Source organism: Siphateles boraxobius, unplaced genomic scaffold (genome assembly GCF_051911475.1).
Source record: "Siphateles boraxobius isolate OS27281-9 unplaced genomic scaffold, OSU_SipBor_1 24, whole genome shotgun sequence".
In the NCBI taxonomy this organism is placed as follows: Eukaryota; Metazoa; Chordata; class Actinopteri; order Cypriniformes; family Leuciscidae; genus Siphateles; species Siphateles boraxobius.
In genome coordinates, this window is record NW_027508855.1 from 10,974,029 (window position 1) to 10,994,051 (window position 20,023).

General features: G+C 37.7%; 1 protein-coding gene across 8 annotated transcripts in view; it reads right to left on the reverse strand.

The window, feature by feature from the left end:
* Nucleotides 1-231: 231 nt before the first annotated feature.
* Nucleotides 232-20,023, reverse strand: part of acacb (acetyl-CoA carboxylase beta) — a 36,583-nt gene continuing 16,791 nt past the window's right edge. For 5 of the 8 annotated variants that reach the window (XM_077241417.1, XM_077241416.1, XM_077241418.1 and 2 more), the window contains 26 exons: nt 16,701-16,724; nt 15,970-16,113; nt 15,780-15,879; nt 15,516-15,623; nt 15,386-15,442; nt 15,260-15,301; nt 14,962-15,177; nt 14,193-14,348; nt 13,912-14,115; nt 11,087-11,242; nt 10,876-10,998; nt 10,010-10,279; nt 9,767-9,864; nt 9,563-9,683; nt 9,297-9,407; nt 9,006-9,149; nt 8,223-8,343; nt 7,997-8,093; nt 7,802-7,898; nt 7,529-7,664; nt 6,878-7,055; nt 6,687-6,799; nt 2,605-2,759; nt 2,265-2,435; nt 1,583-1,719; nt 232-1,440 (listed from right to left, as the gene is read on the reverse strand). In XM_077241417.1, coding sequence (XP_077097532.1) covers nt 1,314-1,440; nt 1,583-1,719; nt 2,265-2,435; nt 2,605-2,759; nt 6,687-6,799; nt 6,878-7,055; nt 7,529-7,664; nt 7,802-7,898; nt 7,997-8,093; nt 8,223-8,343; nt 9,006-9,149; nt 9,297-9,407; nt 9,563-9,683; nt 9,767-9,864; nt 10,010-10,279; nt 10,876-10,998; nt 11,087-11,242; nt 13,912-14,115; nt 14,193-14,348; nt 14,962-15,177; nt 15,260-15,301; nt 15,386-15,442; nt 15,516-15,623; nt 15,780-15,879; nt 15,970-16,113; nt 16,701-16,724 — 3,406 coding nt within the window. In that variant the 3' untranslated portion in view covers nt 232-1,313. The remainder of the gene's footprint in view (nt 1,441-1,582; nt 1,720-2,264; nt 2,436-2,604; nt 2,760-6,686; nt 6,800-6,877; nt 7,056-7,528; nt 7,665-7,801; nt 7,899-7,996; nt 8,094-8,222; nt 8,344-9,005; nt 9,150-9,296; nt 9,408-9,562; nt 9,684-9,766; nt 9,865-10,009; nt 10,280-10,875; nt 10,999-11,086; nt 11,243-13,911; nt 14,116-14,192; nt 14,349-14,961; nt 15,178-15,259; nt 15,302-15,385; nt 15,443-15,515; nt 15,624-15,779; nt 15,880-15,969; nt 16,114-16,700; nt 16,725-20,023) is intronic. The other 3 variants (XM_077241419.1, XM_077241420.1, XM_077241423.1) reach the window with 1 other exon arrangement.

Here is a 20,023-nt window from a genome sequence, read left to right on the forward strand (position 1 = left end):
CAAGCAAATACAATATGCATCAACTATACTGCAAGTTGGCTTTTAATTTAAGTAATATATTACATAAATTGAATGTCATCCTGCAAATACAGTGTGGCTGGCTAGAATAATTTGGCAAAAACAAAGTAAATAATATACAGTATGTACACAACTGAACAAAAAGACCCAACCCATGTATGTTTATAAGATTAAAATAAATATTAGTTGAAAAAAATGACCAAAACACCAAGATGAAAACATATATTATTTAATGCATAATTATGAATTTCATTTAAAAACTTGCTGATATACAGTCAACAGAGACAGTCAGGTACTTAGATTAGAGTTTAGGCTCTAGTCTTGATCTGACTTGTACATGATATCCAATAAAGGCAACAAATCTGATTAAGACGACTTCTTTAATCAGAATTATCAGTTGAGCAGAAGTAGTTACACATATTTATCCATTTATATTACCAGCACATATGACTTCATACATATGAAAAGAAGAATTACCTGCAGTCAAGTGAAATAAACTAAACTACACAAACAACCAAAATTCAAGCCATTAAAACAAAGTGGCACTGATACTGATAATGCTTTATAATAACTTTCATTAATGTTATCATCTACACTTAGGAGATTAATGTACATTCAATATGAATCGAAGTTTAATGAGATTTCTAACAATTTGAATGTACATTAAAAATTTGCAAAGCATTACAGTATTGTATTGCCAGGTTTGTTCATAACAACTGTGCCTTATAAGAAATAAAAGTTATTGTGAAGAATTACCCAGGTATTTATATACATAGTGATTGTATTTACGTATAATACTGTTGTTTACTCTAAAAATAGAGATTTAATAAGTTTGTTCTGCTTAATAATTGTTAAATATATTCCTGAGGAAGTGCTATACAGCCTAATTGTGCGCTCAAAGCATTGTCAATTCCCTAAAATAATCGAATATTCAGTCTTTTCCGCTTATTGTACATTCATTTGTTGATTATATCCAAAGAAAATTGACACAAAGGCACAAACGTGAATATGTAAATACTATATACTGAGTTCCCTCATTTGAGAGTGAGTTTAAGGTAATTCTCTAGTGTCCATGTGAGAAATGTTTCTCCTAAAGTGATTACTGTGAGTCACACACAAACAGTAACTGAGTAAGTGGACTGCGCGATTGCTGGACATTTGAAATTGTGCGTTTAAGGCTACTGACCAATGTGTTGATCCAAAAAAGTTCTTAAGCATTTATATTTAATTATACTACAGCTCTCAAAAGACATGCCCTCTCTATGAGTAGATGAATTGAAATGGCATGTATGTGATCAGCTGGTGGTGGAGTTGTCCATGGTGGCCAGCATGTGGCAGACTTTGGCTCGCTGTGAGGGAGTGATGTTCTGCGCCATGTGGATGATGCAGTCCATAGTCACCTCTGGGTTGGCTTGAACTAAGCTAAACATATAGTGCAGGAAAAATCCATGAGAAAAATGTACATCTTTCAAAGTCTCTTATGCTCCCAAACAGTAATGTATGCTAATAAATCTATAAGATAAAAAAATGCAATTTAATGCCTATCGGAGTGGGAGAAAGTTACCCGCGGATGTGTTTGAGAGCGTAGTCCTTCTTTAAGTATTTGATGTTCTCTCTGATTGTAGAACGTGTCCCATCCTGCTGTGAAAGGTGGTTTTCCAGCCACTCCACCACCACTTTGTTATTGTCCCATAGATATGCCTAAAAGATCCCATTATCAAACAATTATCTCACATGAAATACATAACTTTTTTCATGGTCAAGCTTGCGAATTTTTGTAATTCAGGTAATTATTTAGCAAGTCTTGACTTTACTGTCCACCAGTGTTATTTTAGTATTATCGTATTTATGAATATTACAAATTATTATTTATTTTTATATTTTTTGGGGGAAAGTTTTAGTAGTTGTTATCGTGTTCTATAATTTTCATCAGTTTTTGCTTTTTTAATATTTTTATGTAACTAATTTTCATTTCAGTTCTAGTGATCTTAGTATTTTAACTTCAACTTATTTTATTTCAAGCCAACATTACTATTTTATATATATATTTTTTTTAAGATCAAGGTCTAATATTTATATATTTTTTTTATTCACTATTTGAATTACCAATAACTGCTGTACACTTCTTGCCAAATCATTCCAGATCCTAAGTTCTGAATGTGCTGTTGTTACTGATTTTTGACTTGACGAAGAGAGAGAGAAAAAACGTCCATTTTGTTGTTCTATCATACATTAAGTTTCCTTACTTTTACAGCCCCCTCTGTCTCCACAAACCAGCGGCGCAACATGGACTGTATGTGTCCATTGCTCAGGTCCTGGTTGGCCTGCATGATCTCCCCCTTCACCACCTCCTCCAACAGCAGTCGCCGCAGACGCCAGTAAAAGAAAGACCTAGCGCTTTTCCAGTCCAGGATGTCCTGAAACAGTTTGGTTATTGTGAAAAAGCAGAAAGGCCACTAGTATATTTCTTGCATGTGTCTTTGATATGATCCACAGCTATGGGGGAAAAAAAATCTCTTCATAAAAAGGTGTACAGTGACATATGGAGCCTTAAGTGCCTAATTTTTATTTTTGTTATGATTATACCGTGATGACACCCTTTTCCTGCATCCTTCCAGGAGTGTCATGAAGGTCCACAAACTGCACTGCCACCTGGTGGTAGATGGGAAGAAGGTACTCCTCTCTAGACCTCAGTTTGGCCTCCAAGTCTTTACGTTCCTGGCTTGATAACCCCGGCTTGCCTACGTGGAGAACAAAAGTAAACAGAGTGTCAAAGGAAGCAGATATTCCCTGAGCCATTGAGAACATTTGTGTTTAAGGCCCTGTCCACACGGAGACTCGTTTAGCTGTATACGTACAAATTTTTTTATCGGATCGGCGTTTCGTCCAGACGGATCCTGCGTTTTGGGAGACTGAAACCGCTATTTTTTTAAACCGGGTCCAAGGGTGGATAAATCTGAAAACGACACCCTTGTGTTTTCGTGTGTACGGCCAATCCGTATATTTTGTGAAACGATGATGTCATCACCCCACGTGTCGACTAGTCAGACGCGCTAAATCAGTAACAACAACTGCACTACTTGCTTGAGTTCATGCTTCAGAAGCTACTGAGCCTCTTTTATTTCTTTATTTATTATTTAGGCCTACTTTAATGTATTTTTATTTTACTTCTTTATTTATATTTCTTTTTTATGCTATGATGCTTGCATTTTGCCTGATTAAGACATTTTGTATTTTGTAGGGATTGGCATTTCAAGCAAAAATAATATTCGACAATAGCTGGGAATTATTTTATTATTATTCAAAAAACGCACCTCTGCCCCCTCATGCTCACCGGTAACACGGCGTTCGCTCCGACATTAAATTTCTCTGTACTGTAGGCCTATGTTGTAGCCATTAAAGAAAAGTTAGTTTCATATTTATGTTTAAATATTATGTTATATTTTTCCATTTCATATATGTTGATTATATGAAAAGTGAACAGCGTGAGTAGCCTAATCATAAGTTGCGCAATATCGATAGTCAGAGCCGGCGCCAGCCGAGCACTGATGAGGGGGCGTCTGAAATACCGAGAGGGGGCGTTCACATTAACGCACGTCACCACTTTTTGCCAGGGTCGATCTTCTCCCCACCACTTTTTAAAACATCTTCGCGGCACGGATGTACCAATACAAATTAATAAAACATCTCCAGTTAACTAGCAGAGGATTAATTTTGTTCGTTTGTCAAATTAGAGTTGTTCTAGCGCTGAAATGTGTTGCTTTTTAAATCAAGTGATCAAAGTGCTCGTTGCCGCTGCGATCAGTGAAGCGGATACAGTGTTGTCTTGTGGCTCGCGCAGTTTTCACACTGACGCGCGTTTCAATCTATCGCTGTTGCGGGAGACTATTCGTTACAATGAAATCACAAAATAAAATGCACACAAACGTGTCCCTGCTTGATATAGACTGTTATAGACGATTGATAAGACGTTTTGATGAGAGAGAGAAAAAAAACCTTTTTGCTAAAAAGGCTTAGCCTTCCCCTGGCCACGGACTTGAGACTAGCAATATACAATTCGAGTGAAATTTTCTCCCTCAAAAGCAGCCTGACTGCTTCTACTAGTTGCTTTTATAAAGAAATGCTCAGGGCCGGCGCCACGTTGCTGGTCTAGGATCAGTTTCCTCCACTCCATAACCAAATGATAAGCGCGACTGGGCTGGCTCAGCTGTGGTCTGTGGAAAACGACGTAAACTGCATGCGTGCGCACGCGCAGAGATAATTCATGCGCGTGATAATTCATTTTATGCAGGATTTATGCATTTTTTTCGATAAACAATTTTTAAATAAATGAAAGCAATATAATTTATAAATTTCAATGTTTTTATTAAATTGTTATCACTTTAAATACTCATTCATTTGCACGTTGTGTCCGAGCCCGGCCCGGCCCGACAAATTAACTGTAATTATGAGCCCGAGCCTGTTTAGGGATAAAAATTGCTAGCTATGAAATTAGCCTTGGCAAGACAAAGACGTCAGCTATTTTGTTTAAAAAATCAGCAACATTTCCTCTAAATTTACTGACGTTCTCAACTACTTTCTAAGTTACTTTCCCCCGCCCGCAACATTAATGTTTTATCCCGCTCCTGCCCACAAATAGACTTTTTTTCTGTACCTCCAAAATACAAATACTACTTGTCGCCATCATACACATCAGACATCAGCATAAATGCTCCTGATAAATTTGTTACTAAAGCATTAACTTTAAAGCTTGTTAAAGCACACATATAGTTGTTCTTGTTGCTTTTCTGCAACAGAAGAATAAAAATGTATTACTTCTTATATGTTTTATTCATAAATATTTCTAGTTTGAGGGAGTCCCGTGATTCGCGAATCGTTTTATCCTCCCGCAACCCGCACACACAGAGTGAGTGCATTACCGCCCGCGCTCGGCCATCAAATCTAGTCCCGCGCCGCACTCTATTGCGTTGAGTGCACGTCTCTAGATCAAAGGCCCGGCCCGGCCCGAGGATAGTGACGGGAAATATCGTCGGTTCGGGTCAAGTTCGGGCTCGGGCAGAGAATCTAGCAGCTAAGCTCTAATTGAGAGTGACATAACCACAAAACTAAACGAGGGCATCATCAACGCATGATGCCATGTCTAAACGCAGGATTTTGCTGCATTAGGTAAGGCCATGTTTATTTATATTGGCTGCCAGGCATACAGTGCTTGTTTTTTTTTGCTCAAATTAACAGTTTGTAAACGTATAGTTGCGCTAATAACAAGTGAGTTAACGGGAGCGTTTATACTGGGACGCTTAAGTTGTTGCTAGGCGACGTTGGTTAAAACTACATGGTTAGGAAATCTATTTAAATGCAGGGGAAGCGCACATCTTAGCCTTACCCTGGAGTTGGTTCACCCTCCGCCTATGCCGACTCTCCCGATTGCCCTCGATATGCATTATTCAACCTTGAAATTATGGAATATCCGTTACACAGTCCGTAGCCGTCGTGTGATCTTTCCCGTATGAGAAATTTAACGTAATGCTAGGGTGAGCGAGCACGCAAAATCAAACGACCAATCAAAATTCGACTTTGTCTAACAGACTGTCCTTAATTAAAATATTATTAATTCAGCTTAATATTCACAAAAACAAGAAAATGTGAAAATGTAATTGGCAAATGTGATTTTTAAATAGCATATTTTATCAATACAATCCCGTTTACATTCATGGTGATCTGAGGGGGCGGGAGAGTCCCGTTGAGGGGGCGTCGCCCCCTCACGCCCCCCCGTGGCGCCGGCCCTGTCGATAGTTTTGTTTTGTTTTGTATAAAGCCTTTCTTTAAAGTGAATTTCGTTTAGTATAAATTGTATCTTAATTTTAATCAATGTTTCATCAACCAATTTCCTGGATTTAATAAATAAGAAGCAAATATATCAGACAATAGCCTATAATCAGGACATGGAGGCGCCGACGCGATATAACTTGCATCGCACTTGAACTGGAGCTTTGTCTCATAAATGAACAGAAACTCAGAAATATATCTAAGCTTGAAATGTCTACTTTTAAACAAAACAATTCAAAACGAAAAGAAACAGACAACTCTAATAATCCGTATGAAGTGCGCATTTCTCTCTATAGGCACCTTCACAATACTGCGAAGGTGACGAGTCAGTATCGTCACAGAAAACACTAGTTTATTAATAAACAATTAAAATTTCTCCTTGCTATATTTGACACATTCATAATGATTAGGCTATTTGCCGGTTCTTTGTGTCAAGCTTTATGCTTTAGCTAACTAATCGAATATCGTGACTCATCCCTATTTTGTACCAGGCCATTTATGGTTTTTCATATTGTTCAATAAAGTTCTTGGTAAAAAAGAAAAGAAGCTACTGTGCCTAATATTACATACTGTATATTATTGTATACAGCGCAAAAGGTTTATGCCGAAGTCTTCTTCTCTGTTTTTAGTGTATCTGTGTCAGAAATACAGCGCCTCATACTGGTCTGGCATGTATACTACATCGGTTTGAGTCGGTTTCAGTGGTTTCGTGTGTACACCGATATTTCTTGAGACGGCGCCGTGTTTACGGAATTTTTTTTTAGAACAAGGAAAAAAAAAGATCGGATAAGGAAAGCTCTGGCTTTGTGTGGACGTGACCTAAGTGTGAGTAATTGCTGTACCTAGCTGCTCAGTCAGGAGAGAATACACAGCATCGGTCCTTTGCATGGTCTTTAGCAGCTCTTTCTTCCTGAACTTTATCTCCACAGTGCCCTCGGCCTCCAGAACACCCCCTCTGGAAAGAAGACAGGAATCAAAGATCGAATTAGAGAAGATTTAGAGTGGTGAAGGGAAGCTGTATCGACATGCTCACCTGCTCTCTCGATCTGCATAGAGCTCCATGTGTTGAAGGTTTATAGTTGGGTCGATAACGACCCATGATCCTCCTCTCAGCTCAGCATGAGGAGGGATGTAGACCAGTACAGGCTGGCTGAACTCTCGCAGGGCATCCACGATGTAAGAACCAAACTTAAGCACCTGGTCATACATGTCTGACATACAGAGCAATCAAGTTCAAAGAAAACCCCTTAAAATACTGTTCAAAAGGTTTTTTTTGAAAGACTTATGCTCACCAAGGACACATTTATTTGATCAAAAATACAGTAAAAAATTCAAGATTGTGAAATATTATTACAATTCATATGATCCTTCAGAAATCATTCTAATATGCTGATTTGGTGCTCAAGAAACATTTAATATTATCAATGTTGAAAACAGTGATAGGCCTACATATATTTTCAGGATTCTTTGATGAATATAAATTTGAAAAAGAGCAGCATTTCTCTGAAATTGTCAAAAAAAAAACTGTACATTTTTATGTAACAATGTAAAAAAATCGAATTAAGCCATCCTTGCAGTATTATTTTTCAAAAACAAATAAAAAAATCGTACTGACCTCAAACTTTTAAACGGTCATGTAAATTAAAATGCAAACTCAAATATGAAAACGAGCCACGCTATATACCTTTCATGCCTCCAGAGAAGCCTCTCCAGTTAGCAAACACCAGAAGTGGAAGTTTCTCCCTGTTGAAATCCTCAATAGCCTGTGCAGTTTTATACGCAGAATCTGGGAACCACACTTGACCGGCCTGCTGAATGATCTGGGGCAGAAAAGACACTTTATGTCAATACTGAAAACAATAAATGGGAAATATGAACAGCAAACAAAAAGAGCGCTTAGCAAAACTCCCAGAGGAGAGTCACAGTCAGGGTCTAAAACATCAGTCTGGACTCCTACCTTGGCCTCCGAGTCTATGTTTGCTGGATCTGCTGGAATGGCAACCTCAACTGTGCGGGTCTCCACAGCAATGACCCCAAGAGGAATCCCACCAAGCCTGCATGACATTCACAGTCTCACTCAGCCCAGAATATTCACTCAGTTAAATCAAATATTTGTTTGTTTTACATCTTCATCTAATGTTCTGGTTCTTACCTGGCTCGGCCGACCACCACTGTCTGTGCCCAGGTAGCCATCACCTCCATAAACGTACCATGGTCAAAGAATCCACTCTGCCATGCTCCCTTCACAGCTATCAACACCAATTTAAAGAAAGGAAGGCTGAGTTACTTTGAAATATCAACATGAGCTCCCATGCAGACAGGTCCAGAGTATGTGTTGAAATGCATGTAATGGATTGTGTGAATAGTTTGATTCTTACTGGGATGGGGTCGTCCACAAAGCAACCAACGAGGATCATAGGGAGCTTTGGTGGGAACAAAATCGATCTCTCTCTCCACTGGATCAGTGGGATGCATTATAGGGACCGGACTCTGATTGCTCTAAAGTATAACAGCAAAAACCATAGGGCTTGATGTTAACACATCCAACAAAACATGCTATGACAAAGTCAATACAAAATATACTGTCTGCCATTTTGTCATTTGGACTAATCAAACCCAAACTACTTATAGCCTGTCAAGATCATGACTGGGAGATTTCTAAAAATGACTACAAATTTCACAAAAAGACATTTTTGTAACACTGCAACATTTGTACCATTAAAAGACCATGAAGATTAAATATGATCAAAAACGCAGTAAAAAAAATAATATTGTGCAATATTTTTACAATAAAGAAAAATGTTGTATTTTAATATATTTTAAGATTGTAATCTATTCTTGTGATGGCAAATATTCTAAATGTCTTTATTGTCACTTTTGATCAATTTAATGTATCCTTGCGGAATAAAAGTATTTGACGTTTTATTTATGCCGATTTAATAAAAAAACTGTCACAATGACATTCAATATTTTCTGAATAAAAGAATCATCATTTAGAATAATAATAATCACAAACTAACAAACTTTAAAAATTACAGTAACAAGAACTTGTGGATGCCTGACTTATGAAAAAATGGTCAGCTAACCTTCATTTGCTTATAATTTATATTTTTCTTATTTTGGGGATAAACATGAACTGGGCATGTTTAAGAACAGCCTACCTTTGGCATGTAGGATAGCCACTGTAGTATAGTGAGCACCCCTTCAAAGTCATCTGGCACGGTGGTGTGCGTCACTCCATTGTTGTGCATGATCTGAACCCCTCCCAGCTGGTTATTGGAGGTGTAGACTTCACGACCCAAGACCTACAAAGAAATGGATTATGGATGAAAGAATTTAAGAATTGAAACACTGAAGTGTCATCATCAATCCTCAAGAATAAAGGAAACATAGCCCACATAAATTGGACACTGTACAGTTTAAGGTGTGACTGCAGATGTGAAATCCCAAACCTTGTTTAATGCCCCAGCCCCAGTCAGGATGATATGGGAGTTTTCCACTTGAATTACTCTTTGTCCTAGACGTACCAGATACGCACCAATTCCTATGGCACGGCATGTGACCTAGAGGAACAATGAATACTCTTAAATGGTCACTAGCTCTAGATGACCAAACCATTGATACAAAATCATATATTGCATACACAATAACATTGGTGCTAGATTTATGGCATATTGTAAAATGTCTGATGATATTATGGGTAGATGTAAGGTCTCACCATGCTAATGGTGATGACTTCCTTATAAGCCTGGGACGTTTCTCCAGCTATGGTGCCTGAACCCCTCAGATTCTCCACTCCAAGACCCTCTTCCTTCCCTATGATGTCTGTGATGATGTACCTAAGACATTATTTGAACACATAAGAGCCAAGGAGAGAGGTTTTTGGGTATCTGTCTGTGCATGCTAAAACCAGTAGGCTTACCTGGACTCGCCACCCTCCTCTACATGGTGACAGTGGACAGAATTAGAGGAACTGATGCGGGTGTAGTCCTGAGGAGTCAGATACAGGTACTTAAAACCCTGCAGAGGCAAAAAAGAATGGTCTTGAACAAAAGCTTGAAAAACTGAGCAGGAATAGATCAAACAAGAATTGTAAAATGAAAGAGTCATTCAGAAGTGCAGCGGTTTGATTTTACATCCTAACTCTTTAGACACACTCGGTCACCTTATAAGGGTCATCAGGGTCGATCCAAGCAACCTGAAACATGTGTCGGATCTCCTCTGCCAGGCCGATACGAGCTCCACTGTTGGCTGAGATGTAGATGCGTGGAATCCCCTCCGCTCTGGCTAGCTCAGATGCCAGTAAAAAGAGCTGATCCTCCTGGGGCCCAAAAGAGCCAATCATATAGGTAATATCATTACAGATCACAATAATATCTCGGCCATCTGGATACTCTGGAGTCTTCATCTTCATCCGGAAAGCCACCATGCCAACCTAGAAAGGAGGACAAACAAATGACTCCTCCATTTACTTAGATGTTGATTTAAATTAATAAATGAATTTACTTACATTTACAATTTTGTCTTTAAAAGCCAAATTATGGATTATTGTATGTTCCCTAGGTATGATTTAGGAACAGTATTCCTCAATAATCCATAGAGAATTATTACTGTGTAAAGGCCCGTTCACACCAAGGACGATAACTATAAATATAAAGATATAGTTCTAAAATTGTTGTCAATTTTAAAGAATAGCAGGGTCCACACCACTACTATAATGATAATGGCACAGAGAAACGATAAAGTTGGAATTGAGGAACCAAAATTCCATCAGGTGACAGAAGTGGAAAAAAAAAACCTTAGGAGAAACAAGGGTCAGTTGTGATTTATGATTCCAGGCTACATCAAGTAAAATTTCTTCACTTTCTGCTTGAAAATTGCAACAACAGTGTACATACTGTCAAATAGAAAGTTCCTAAAAACCCCCCTGTGGTGAAAATCAAGCTTTGGTAATCAAAGAGGAGTTTTAAGGGATAAAATTATTGACTAGATGGGAACTTTAAGGAATATGTTAAGAATTCATTGCTGCACCTCATTGTCTCCTGGTAGTCTGTTCATCTGTACAAGTCTCCCCTGAGAATCCAGGACCAGTTCATTACACATCAACACATCTTTAGGGTAGCTGTCTCCTGGTCCCCAAAGTTTAAACAAAGCCTGACAACCACAAAAAAGAATAATGAGCTAACACATCCCATAAACAATCACAGTGAGAACTGGTTTCATCTTAACTGAATCACCGCACCTGTCTGAACATCTCAGGGAAGTCATAGACGTACGTGGTGCCAAGGGTCTGAGCCTGGAAGCGTTTAGCCTGCAGCAAATCTTTTGTGACATATGGGGTGTTGATTAGCATGCCATGCAGTGGACCTTGTTTGTCTCCGTACGACTGGAACATTATCTGCAGAACGTGAATACAGGTAAGAACTGTGGCACAGTAAAACAGAATATTTTTTTTTGTCCATGAAATAATATCAATAGTAATAGGAAGATGGCTTAGGTATCTTGCTTGAATGACACCAACCTCAAAACCCTCTCTTCTAGCTGTGACCTCTAGGTACACAGACCCCTTCTGTTATTGTACTGCAGTGGTTTTTAACCATGGAGCCTCAAGATGACTTAAAATTATTTTTTTTTAAATGCATTAAAAAAGTAGAATTGTACTCTTGTACTCTTACAACAGCAATATGCAAAGCAAATACTTACAGAACAATCTACTATAATGAAAAAAAGTAACGTGTGAAAAACTGTAGTATTGTGTTCTAATCTTCTAGAATTGTACGACCTCAAAGTTTCAATAATGAATCAGTTTAAGTTGACGAGAAAATCCAGATGTACTCACAGACAAATAGAGATGAAAGCACATGCATGGCTTTGGATTAACCATTGTTTGTGTAAACTGCATTATAACTAGACTCCTGATGAGCCCGTGTTGTGGTTTATTAGTCCTGTACTCTCAAAATAAACAGTTTTGATGTTGGCGAGAAGAAAATGGGCAGCTGAGAAAACAATCCAGACTACAAAGCATATTGATAAAAAGATCTATTAAGCAGCTGTGGTGCTTCTAAACTGATCTTCATCTAAACTCGACCTCGTGTTGAAGAACATCTACTTATGTAGTGACAATCAAAAAAAAAACTGGCTCACATATCAATGAAATCAGTGATAGAGAAAATAGTGCTACCATTCATTTTTAGTTTGATAAGACTTCTTTAATATTTTTGAAAGAAGTCTGTAGGGTATTGACCACTCAGACACACACTAATTATTCATTATATACACAGGTTTATGAAACTCCAAAACTAAAAGCCAAATGAACGAACACAAGGGCAGAAACAGTGTCATGTTACAGGGCATGATAAGGAGATTTTACGACCTCCGAGGAATGTGGCCACATGCACAAGAGAGAAATACAATGGGAACACAGAAACCCTCTTTAAAACAGACTTTGCTGCATTAATCATAGACTAACTGATCTATAAATGAACATGCATATAACTGTGATGACTATTGTGACTATTATGGGACTGTGTGACTATTATGTATGGTATGTACCCTGATATACCGCCAACTAACGATCAATGTAAACCTCACCTGTATCATGCCTCCTACCTAATTAATCCTCATTTAATGACTCACACTTTGATCTACATCACCTTCTTCTAGAATGCAGTGTGGATGTGTTATAGCTATCTGAGCATTAATGAAGGTATAACCACGCTTCGGACAAAGACTCGTAAATCAACTAAGAGCCATTTTCCCTCTCATACATGTCACCGTTCTTATTGGTCGAGTTCAACCCTTGGGGGTGGATCCTTTCCAGCCTTTATTAGAGACAGTCCACATGTGACCTCCCTCTCTTAGTTCTTTCATCCAGCCGCAACACTGTTCTGGTGATACTGGGGAACCCCCTCCACGGGGGCCCCAGGGCCCAGCAGGCCTCAATCCAACCAGATATGGGCTTAGGCAGGAGAGAGAAGGCAGGAGAGAGAAGACTCTCTCACAAAGAACCAAGGACAATCTCAGGAGTTTTGGAACAAAGACTCAAACCAACAACGACTCCAATCACCCACTCTTCCGACTTCCTCACTTCTCCTGGGTGCTCGGCGTGGCCTCAACAGGGCCTCAGGCCTTGAACAAACCAGCAATGCGTTCCTGGAGAAAGAGAACTCTCAACCAACTTCCACTTGACACTGCCGGAACCATCAACGACTTAAATTTTCAACAACAAGAATTGTTCCCACTACAAATGAAAGTATTCAATTCAATGAAATGTGAAAATGAAATTCTGATGGTTCTTCTCATAGTCCCTTTTTCCGGTTTCCAATTTAATCCTATCACTAACCTATTTCTGTATATATGTGTGTTTAGTTTATTTATGTTTATGATTTAGTTAATAAAACTTATGCACTTTATGTATTTGATTCTGATTCGCTTGCAATACGAAGTCCCTTTATGGTTTGTTCTTGCTACATGCTCAAAACGCTGTACATGCTAAGAAATAATTCTTCTTCTGTGGCCAGGGAAGATACCCTTTTCTTAGAATAAATAATAATCAAAAGAGTTCGTTGAACGAACTGATTAATTGATTGTAATATTGATTTAGCCATGTCAAGTTAATCCAATTAACTGACCCAAATATTCATAATTAATCATAACAAGTTATTATTGATTATTAATATTTCATATACCTAGGTTCCTTACAAGTCTCTTTATATTCTGCATTCATTTGATCGAAATAATATATTGAAAAAATATTATGAAATACTAATACAACTAATATAACTGTTTTCTATTTTAATATATTTTAAAATGTAATTTATTCCTGTGATAGCAAATCAGAATTTTCAGCAGCCATTACTCTAGTCTTCAGTGTCACATGATTCTTCAAAAATCATTCTAATATTGATCCATTTAATCATTGCTGACAAACAAAAAACTCACTTACCCCCAACTTTTGGGTGGTAGTGTAAACATACTACGTTGTGTTATGGATAATGTGTAATTTGGAGTAATCATAATCCTAACAATGCCACTTTAATTATGAACAAGATTGAATGTAAGTTGCACCTGTCCAGTGGAGAGGTCAGTGACCTCCTTGTATAGGCTGATGTCCAGATAGTAGCCGGACTCATTGGTGAGGAAGAGGCGGGTGGGAATGACATCTCCGGTGGTGGTGAGGCGGATGTTGATCTTCAGCTCAGCCTGGAGAACACGCAACTTCCAAAGACGACTACCGTACCGCATCACCATGGAACGGACAGACTCCTCTATCTTTAGGAAAAAAGACAGAATGTAGCTAAGCAATACAGCTCAGGAGCAATGGCAGTGGCTATGTTTTTGAATCTAACCTTTGAAGGGTCCATATTAACAGTAGGTACAAAATTGAGGAAGATGTGATTACAGTCAGTACGAGCAGGTGTGTTACTGAAGGCCACCTCCAGCTCATCCATCGCCTCCAGCAACAGCCGCTCTCCCTCATTCTGCAGGTACTCAAATGAGGCCTCCTACAGAAAGAGGGAAAAAATTTAATCAAAAAAGCTTTAATAAAACTTAGGCCATATATATAAATATATTTAAAATACCAATCAACAACCTACACTGGCATTTCTTTTTTTCTTATTTTGTTATTATATGAAAAAAGTTTATTATATATCTAAATTTACAATCTATGCAGTTGTACTAACATTTTAACTTCTATTGTCACTTTCTATTGACAGTTTTGAAGTTGGAAACTATTTTAGACAAAGTACATCAACTTATTTTGCAATTTATTTCCCCAGACTGGAGCAGTGTTTCTGTAGCTTGAAGAGTAACTGGTAAAATATGGTGCTAGCAACTTCAAGGTTGTAGGTTTGACACTTAGGGTACAGACTGATAAACATACTGATAGCATGTATAAATTGAATGCACTAGAAGTCGCTTTAGATAACGTGTCTGTCAAATAATCATAATAAATATTTAGACCACATTCACATTCTGTGGTCTAAATGCAGTCATTGAAAGTAAATACAACCAAACCTTGCCTTTCTCTGAGCAAGACTCCACTAAATGGCTGCAAAAGTCCTCAAAGGTTTTAGGACACAAGATTACATACTGTCTATTAGGTATATTGGTTACCTTTGTAATGAGGTCAGAATGGCGAATGATGGCTCTGATAAAGAAGCGATAATCTGTGACTTCTGCCCCCTCTTCCACGCGAGCGGCACCCAAGTACAGTTGCATTCTGTGATGGGCACAGGGAACGGCCGTCAGATCAAAGTTACGCATACGATTCAGCTCAAGCTGGAAGGCCAGTGCAGGCTCCAGGTTACGGTAGATTCTGTCTTCATGGAACTAGAGAGAAAGAGGAAAATCTTCAGCTGTTACTCTATAATGTACATTTTTAAATAATCAAATCAACAGATAGATCACTTACTTCATCTCTGGCCCTGAACGTGAAGTACTTTGGGAACTCCCGCTGAGGGGAAAAAAAGGCATTCAATTTCAGTCTCTTTTGATTGACAATATATTTAGGCAATGGCAATTGTATATGAGCATTCACCTTTTGTGCAACTAAAAATGTCACTCTTCTGATTCCATATTGATAGAGCAGGGCTTTCTGAAATGAACACAAGGAGTCAAGCCACTGACCAGCACACAGCTAAAAGGTTAACAATCTTTAAAATACTTACTTTAGAGTGAGCAAAGCCAGTGAAAGCTGTGACTAAAGCATCATCATCTTCAGTGTCTGCTTGTTTGATAGACACATTTATGATGTGTATGGGGTTTTCCTTCATGTTCTGAAACAGTGTATATACACACACACATAAATAGTTCACCAAAAATTGTTTCCCAAAAGAATGAAAGTCATTGAGGTTTGGAACGACATGAGGGTAAGTAGATGACAGTTTTTATTTTTGGGTAAATTATTCTTGTTTGTTTCTCCTAACTCTCACCTTACAGCTCTCCCCATCACAGAAGGTGGAACAGCCGTCAGAAAACAGAGAACTCTCACACAGCGGGTCCGCAAAGCGAAAGATCACTTCATCAAAACACCTACAACACAATCACAGATCAGATGGAATCTCACATTTTGTTAACCATTTAATCCAACTCTCTATTTACAAGCACAAAATATGAAGGCACCTTTTGAAGTGGTCAAAACTATGGAAGGCAACCATGGCTCCCATCCTTTGACATGGAGGCGACAGCGCCCCATCCAGGAAGAGCTCACTACCTTGACGACGCATTGCTTGAAACTCTCCCGAGTCATTCACAGGAACAGAAAATCTGAGAGGGGTAGAAGATGGTGTGTGTGTGTGTGTGTGTGTGTGTGTGTGTGTGTGTGTGTGTGTGTGTGTGTGTGTGTGTGTGTGTGTGTGTGTGAGTGTGTGAGAGTGTGTGAGAGTGTGTGAGAGTGTGAGTGTGTGAGCAGAATTAAGGGTGCCAATTATGGACAAAAGCATAAACTAAAGACGCTGCTTGTGCTTAAAGGAAAAAGCACAAGTTTCAATGCTTAATACTCAGTAACCATCCTCTATATTCTCAGCTTGAGTGATATTAAAGTATGTGGCTCATCTAAATTAAACTGGCAAGGGTTCAGGAATGAATTGCTAAACACAGTCCACATTTTTTCAGACTGTGTTGATTGGAAGCACATTTAAGGCCAATTTAGGCTTGTAGAATTACCCAACAAATTGACAAGTTATGCGAGCCATTAAATCCAGTTAAAATAATTAAAAAGAACTGTCCTTTTGAGGCCAAATTTCTTCAAGTCATTAAATCCAGTGGATGCATCCAGCATGCACTGCTGCAGACATACTATGCGGTAATGCACATACAAGGCTAACTGGTTGCAGGGAGGAGCTGTACTCTACCTGTTCAAAGTAGGACTGCTCCCTCTGAAATGAGAGCAGGTGTGTGTTAGCATGGGATCATCATCTTCTAACTTTGGATCTCTTTCTATCATGATTATGTTAAAAACAATCTTAGTAGAAATATTTTTCTAGAAATTCAAAATGGATCTATTAACCGTTATTGATTATTAAAGTGAAAAAATCTCTATGAAAACTGATTAGCAACCAAAGTAACAGTAAGGGAATCACTTTGCATTCGATGGCAAAACACTTAAAGCTACAATCCTTAATAAACTATTTGTATACAGAAAACCCAGTTAATGTGATTCAGTGTGATAGACCAATCTGCTTTGAGTTACATAACTATATCTCTGATTTTTTTGGAACCTGTAAATATTTTGCAAATACTTTATATTTTGAAGCCTTAATATTTAAAAACGACATGAGCAAGTCTTAACAACCCATTTTACTTGCAAAATGTTACATTTAGGCCTATGATTGATATATTTTGATAAATATACTACACTACTTGTCTTTTGACCAATGATTCACAATTAGAATGAACCAAGAATGTGGATTAATAAAGTAAATTGGGTCAATTTTGACTTCATGTCGGCAAAAAAATTTCAAACAGTTAATAATTCAGTGTCTATTTTAAACAAATCCTTCAATAATGTGTACAAATAATTGCAATATAATCACTTATGTATTTTTTCTTTCAAAGCAAGTTGATAAATCTTAAATCACCCCAGTGTGAAAATGGTGCTAAATACTATCTCCCAGGATAGGTTAGGGCATAAAAAAAAAAAGTTTGCTTCCGGTTGGTTGTCAGTTGAGGTCATGGGTCGGTAGGGAAATTTTATTTTTTATTTTTATTTTTTTATCCAGTGGCAGCAAGGGATAGGTAGGAAATTATTATTATTATTTTATTTTACTTTACAGTAGCGATGGATAGGCTAGCTTACTCTATTTTATCATAACATAGACTATAGTTGATTTATAGGCGAGTTATAACAATAAAAACTGTGTCTGAAAAAATAACGAGGAATTTTAATTGTTTATTAATAAACTATTGTTTTCTAAATGTCTGCTAAAACATATCTCCATCTCTACTGTAAGGCAGATGCACCTTTATAGAGAAATGCACCTTTCATACGGATTTAATCAGAAGGTATATAGCTTTCGATTAGAATTAGTTCGCTTTAAAGTGGACATTTCAAGCTTTAGCCTATAGGCTATCTTTTGTTTCAGTTCTTGCGCCCCAGTTCACGGAGATCATTAAACCGCGCCTGATTGTTTTATTTTATTTTACAAAAGCACAACGTTTTCTTGTTATTGTGGGTTTACACAAATAAAGGTAGTTGCGAATAATGTATTACTATTTTCTGTAAGACCAGAAATGATAGAGTATTTTAAGTTGTTTCCACTGTTGATAGGAAAATGCAAGTGTTCGCGCCCGCGCGCCTCTGGCCATGCGCGCTCCACACTCGCACACACACTTGGATATGCGTCAAAATCTTGTGTTTATTTGTGATAATTTTAGCCCTGTATTATTATTGTCTAACCTGTATTATGAATGACATTTGACGAATTGCTTTGTTCGTTTTTTGGATAAAAGCGTCTTCTAAATATGTAGCCTTATAAATGTTATAATAATGATGATAATTATTATTATTATTTGCGTACGCGGACCCCAAACACACCGCGTCTTCTAATTCTGTTTCCATTGCACTTTTGCGAAATATTCCTTTTTCGAATGGCTGAAAATAGGCGCGTTTCCATTACAGATTTGCGCAAAACTTTTGCGATTTTTTCTAAATGTCGATAAAAAATCTATTGCGAAATGACTGCGTTTCCATTAACCGATGTTAAGCGACTAAATATTTTTTTCTCGCGCGATAAGTCATTCCAAAAATCATGGCAACGGACGTTGTTTATAGCTATATAGCCTATATCACAGCCACCGCAGACATTATTATTATTAATGGAAGGAGACGTGGTGTGTTATCCAAGCATTAATGGCAGGGAAAGACCCTTATACTGTGAACGGCACATATAGCTTAAGGAGTTCCCTGCTGTTTCTCCCTCATTTCTGCTCCGAGGTCTTGATTGTAGCATTTCTTTGAGGTTTAGAATCCAGAATTCCTGTAATTATTGTTTATTTTTTATGAACTTAATAAAGAACTATGTCTCGTAGTAGTCGTATTCTGTCCAAACGGTCAGTGTACTTTTGTGTCCATTCGTTTTTCCTTTTTTAACCCGTAATTTTGCAAAACTGAACGGTTGTTGTATTTTTAAAACGCAAAGTTGAACACCAAAATTTTAATTTGAACTGTACACACCTAATGCTGAGCAAAAAAATTAATATTGACGGATTTTCAGATTTGTATCACCTTTTGCCCCTTTATTAAACATTTCAAATATTCACAAATTAATATAGACATTTTTTTTTTAGATCTTACTGGTTTTCTAAGGCCAAATTAGAACCTGGAAATTATATTTTCCCTCATTGCTGAATTGGAAGAGCCATATATGTCTCTGGAACCACAGCCTACAAAGGTGATTTATAGGTGAGTTATAGGCTAATGATAATAAATATGTCTTAAAAAATAACGAGGCATTTTAATTGTTTATTAATAAACTATTGTTTTCTAAATCTGTGTCGGCTAAAAAACGTATCTCCATCTCCGCTGTAAGGCGGATGCACAGAGAGAAATGCACCTTTCATACGGATTTAATCAGAAGATAGCTTTCGATTGATATTTGTTCGTTTTAAAGTGGACATTTCAAGCTTTAGCTTACAGTACATGGGCTATCTTTTGTTTCAGTTCTCACGCTCCAGTTCACGGAGATTTTTAATCCGCGCCTGATTGTTTTATTTTATTTTAAAAGCACAACGTTTTCTTGTTATTGTGAGTTTACGCAAATAAAAGTAGTTGCAAATAATTTATTATTATTTTCTGTATGACCAGAAATGATAGAGTATTTTAAGTTGTTTCCACTGTTGATAGGAAAATGCAAGTGTTCGCGCCCGCGCGCCTCTGGCCATGCGCGCTCCACACTCGCACACACACTTGGATGCGTCAAAATCTTGTGTTTATTTGTGATAATCTTAGCCCTGTATTATTATTGTCCTACCTGTATTATGAATGACATTTGACGAATTGCTTTGTTCCTTTTTTTTTTGGATAAAAGCGTCTTCTAAATATGTAGCCTAATAAATGTTATAATAATTAGCCTATTATTATTATTTGCGTAGGCTACACGGACCCCAAACACACCCCGTCTTCTAAGTTAGGTGACAGGAATATTTCGCAAAACTGCAATGGAAACAGTTTTTGCGC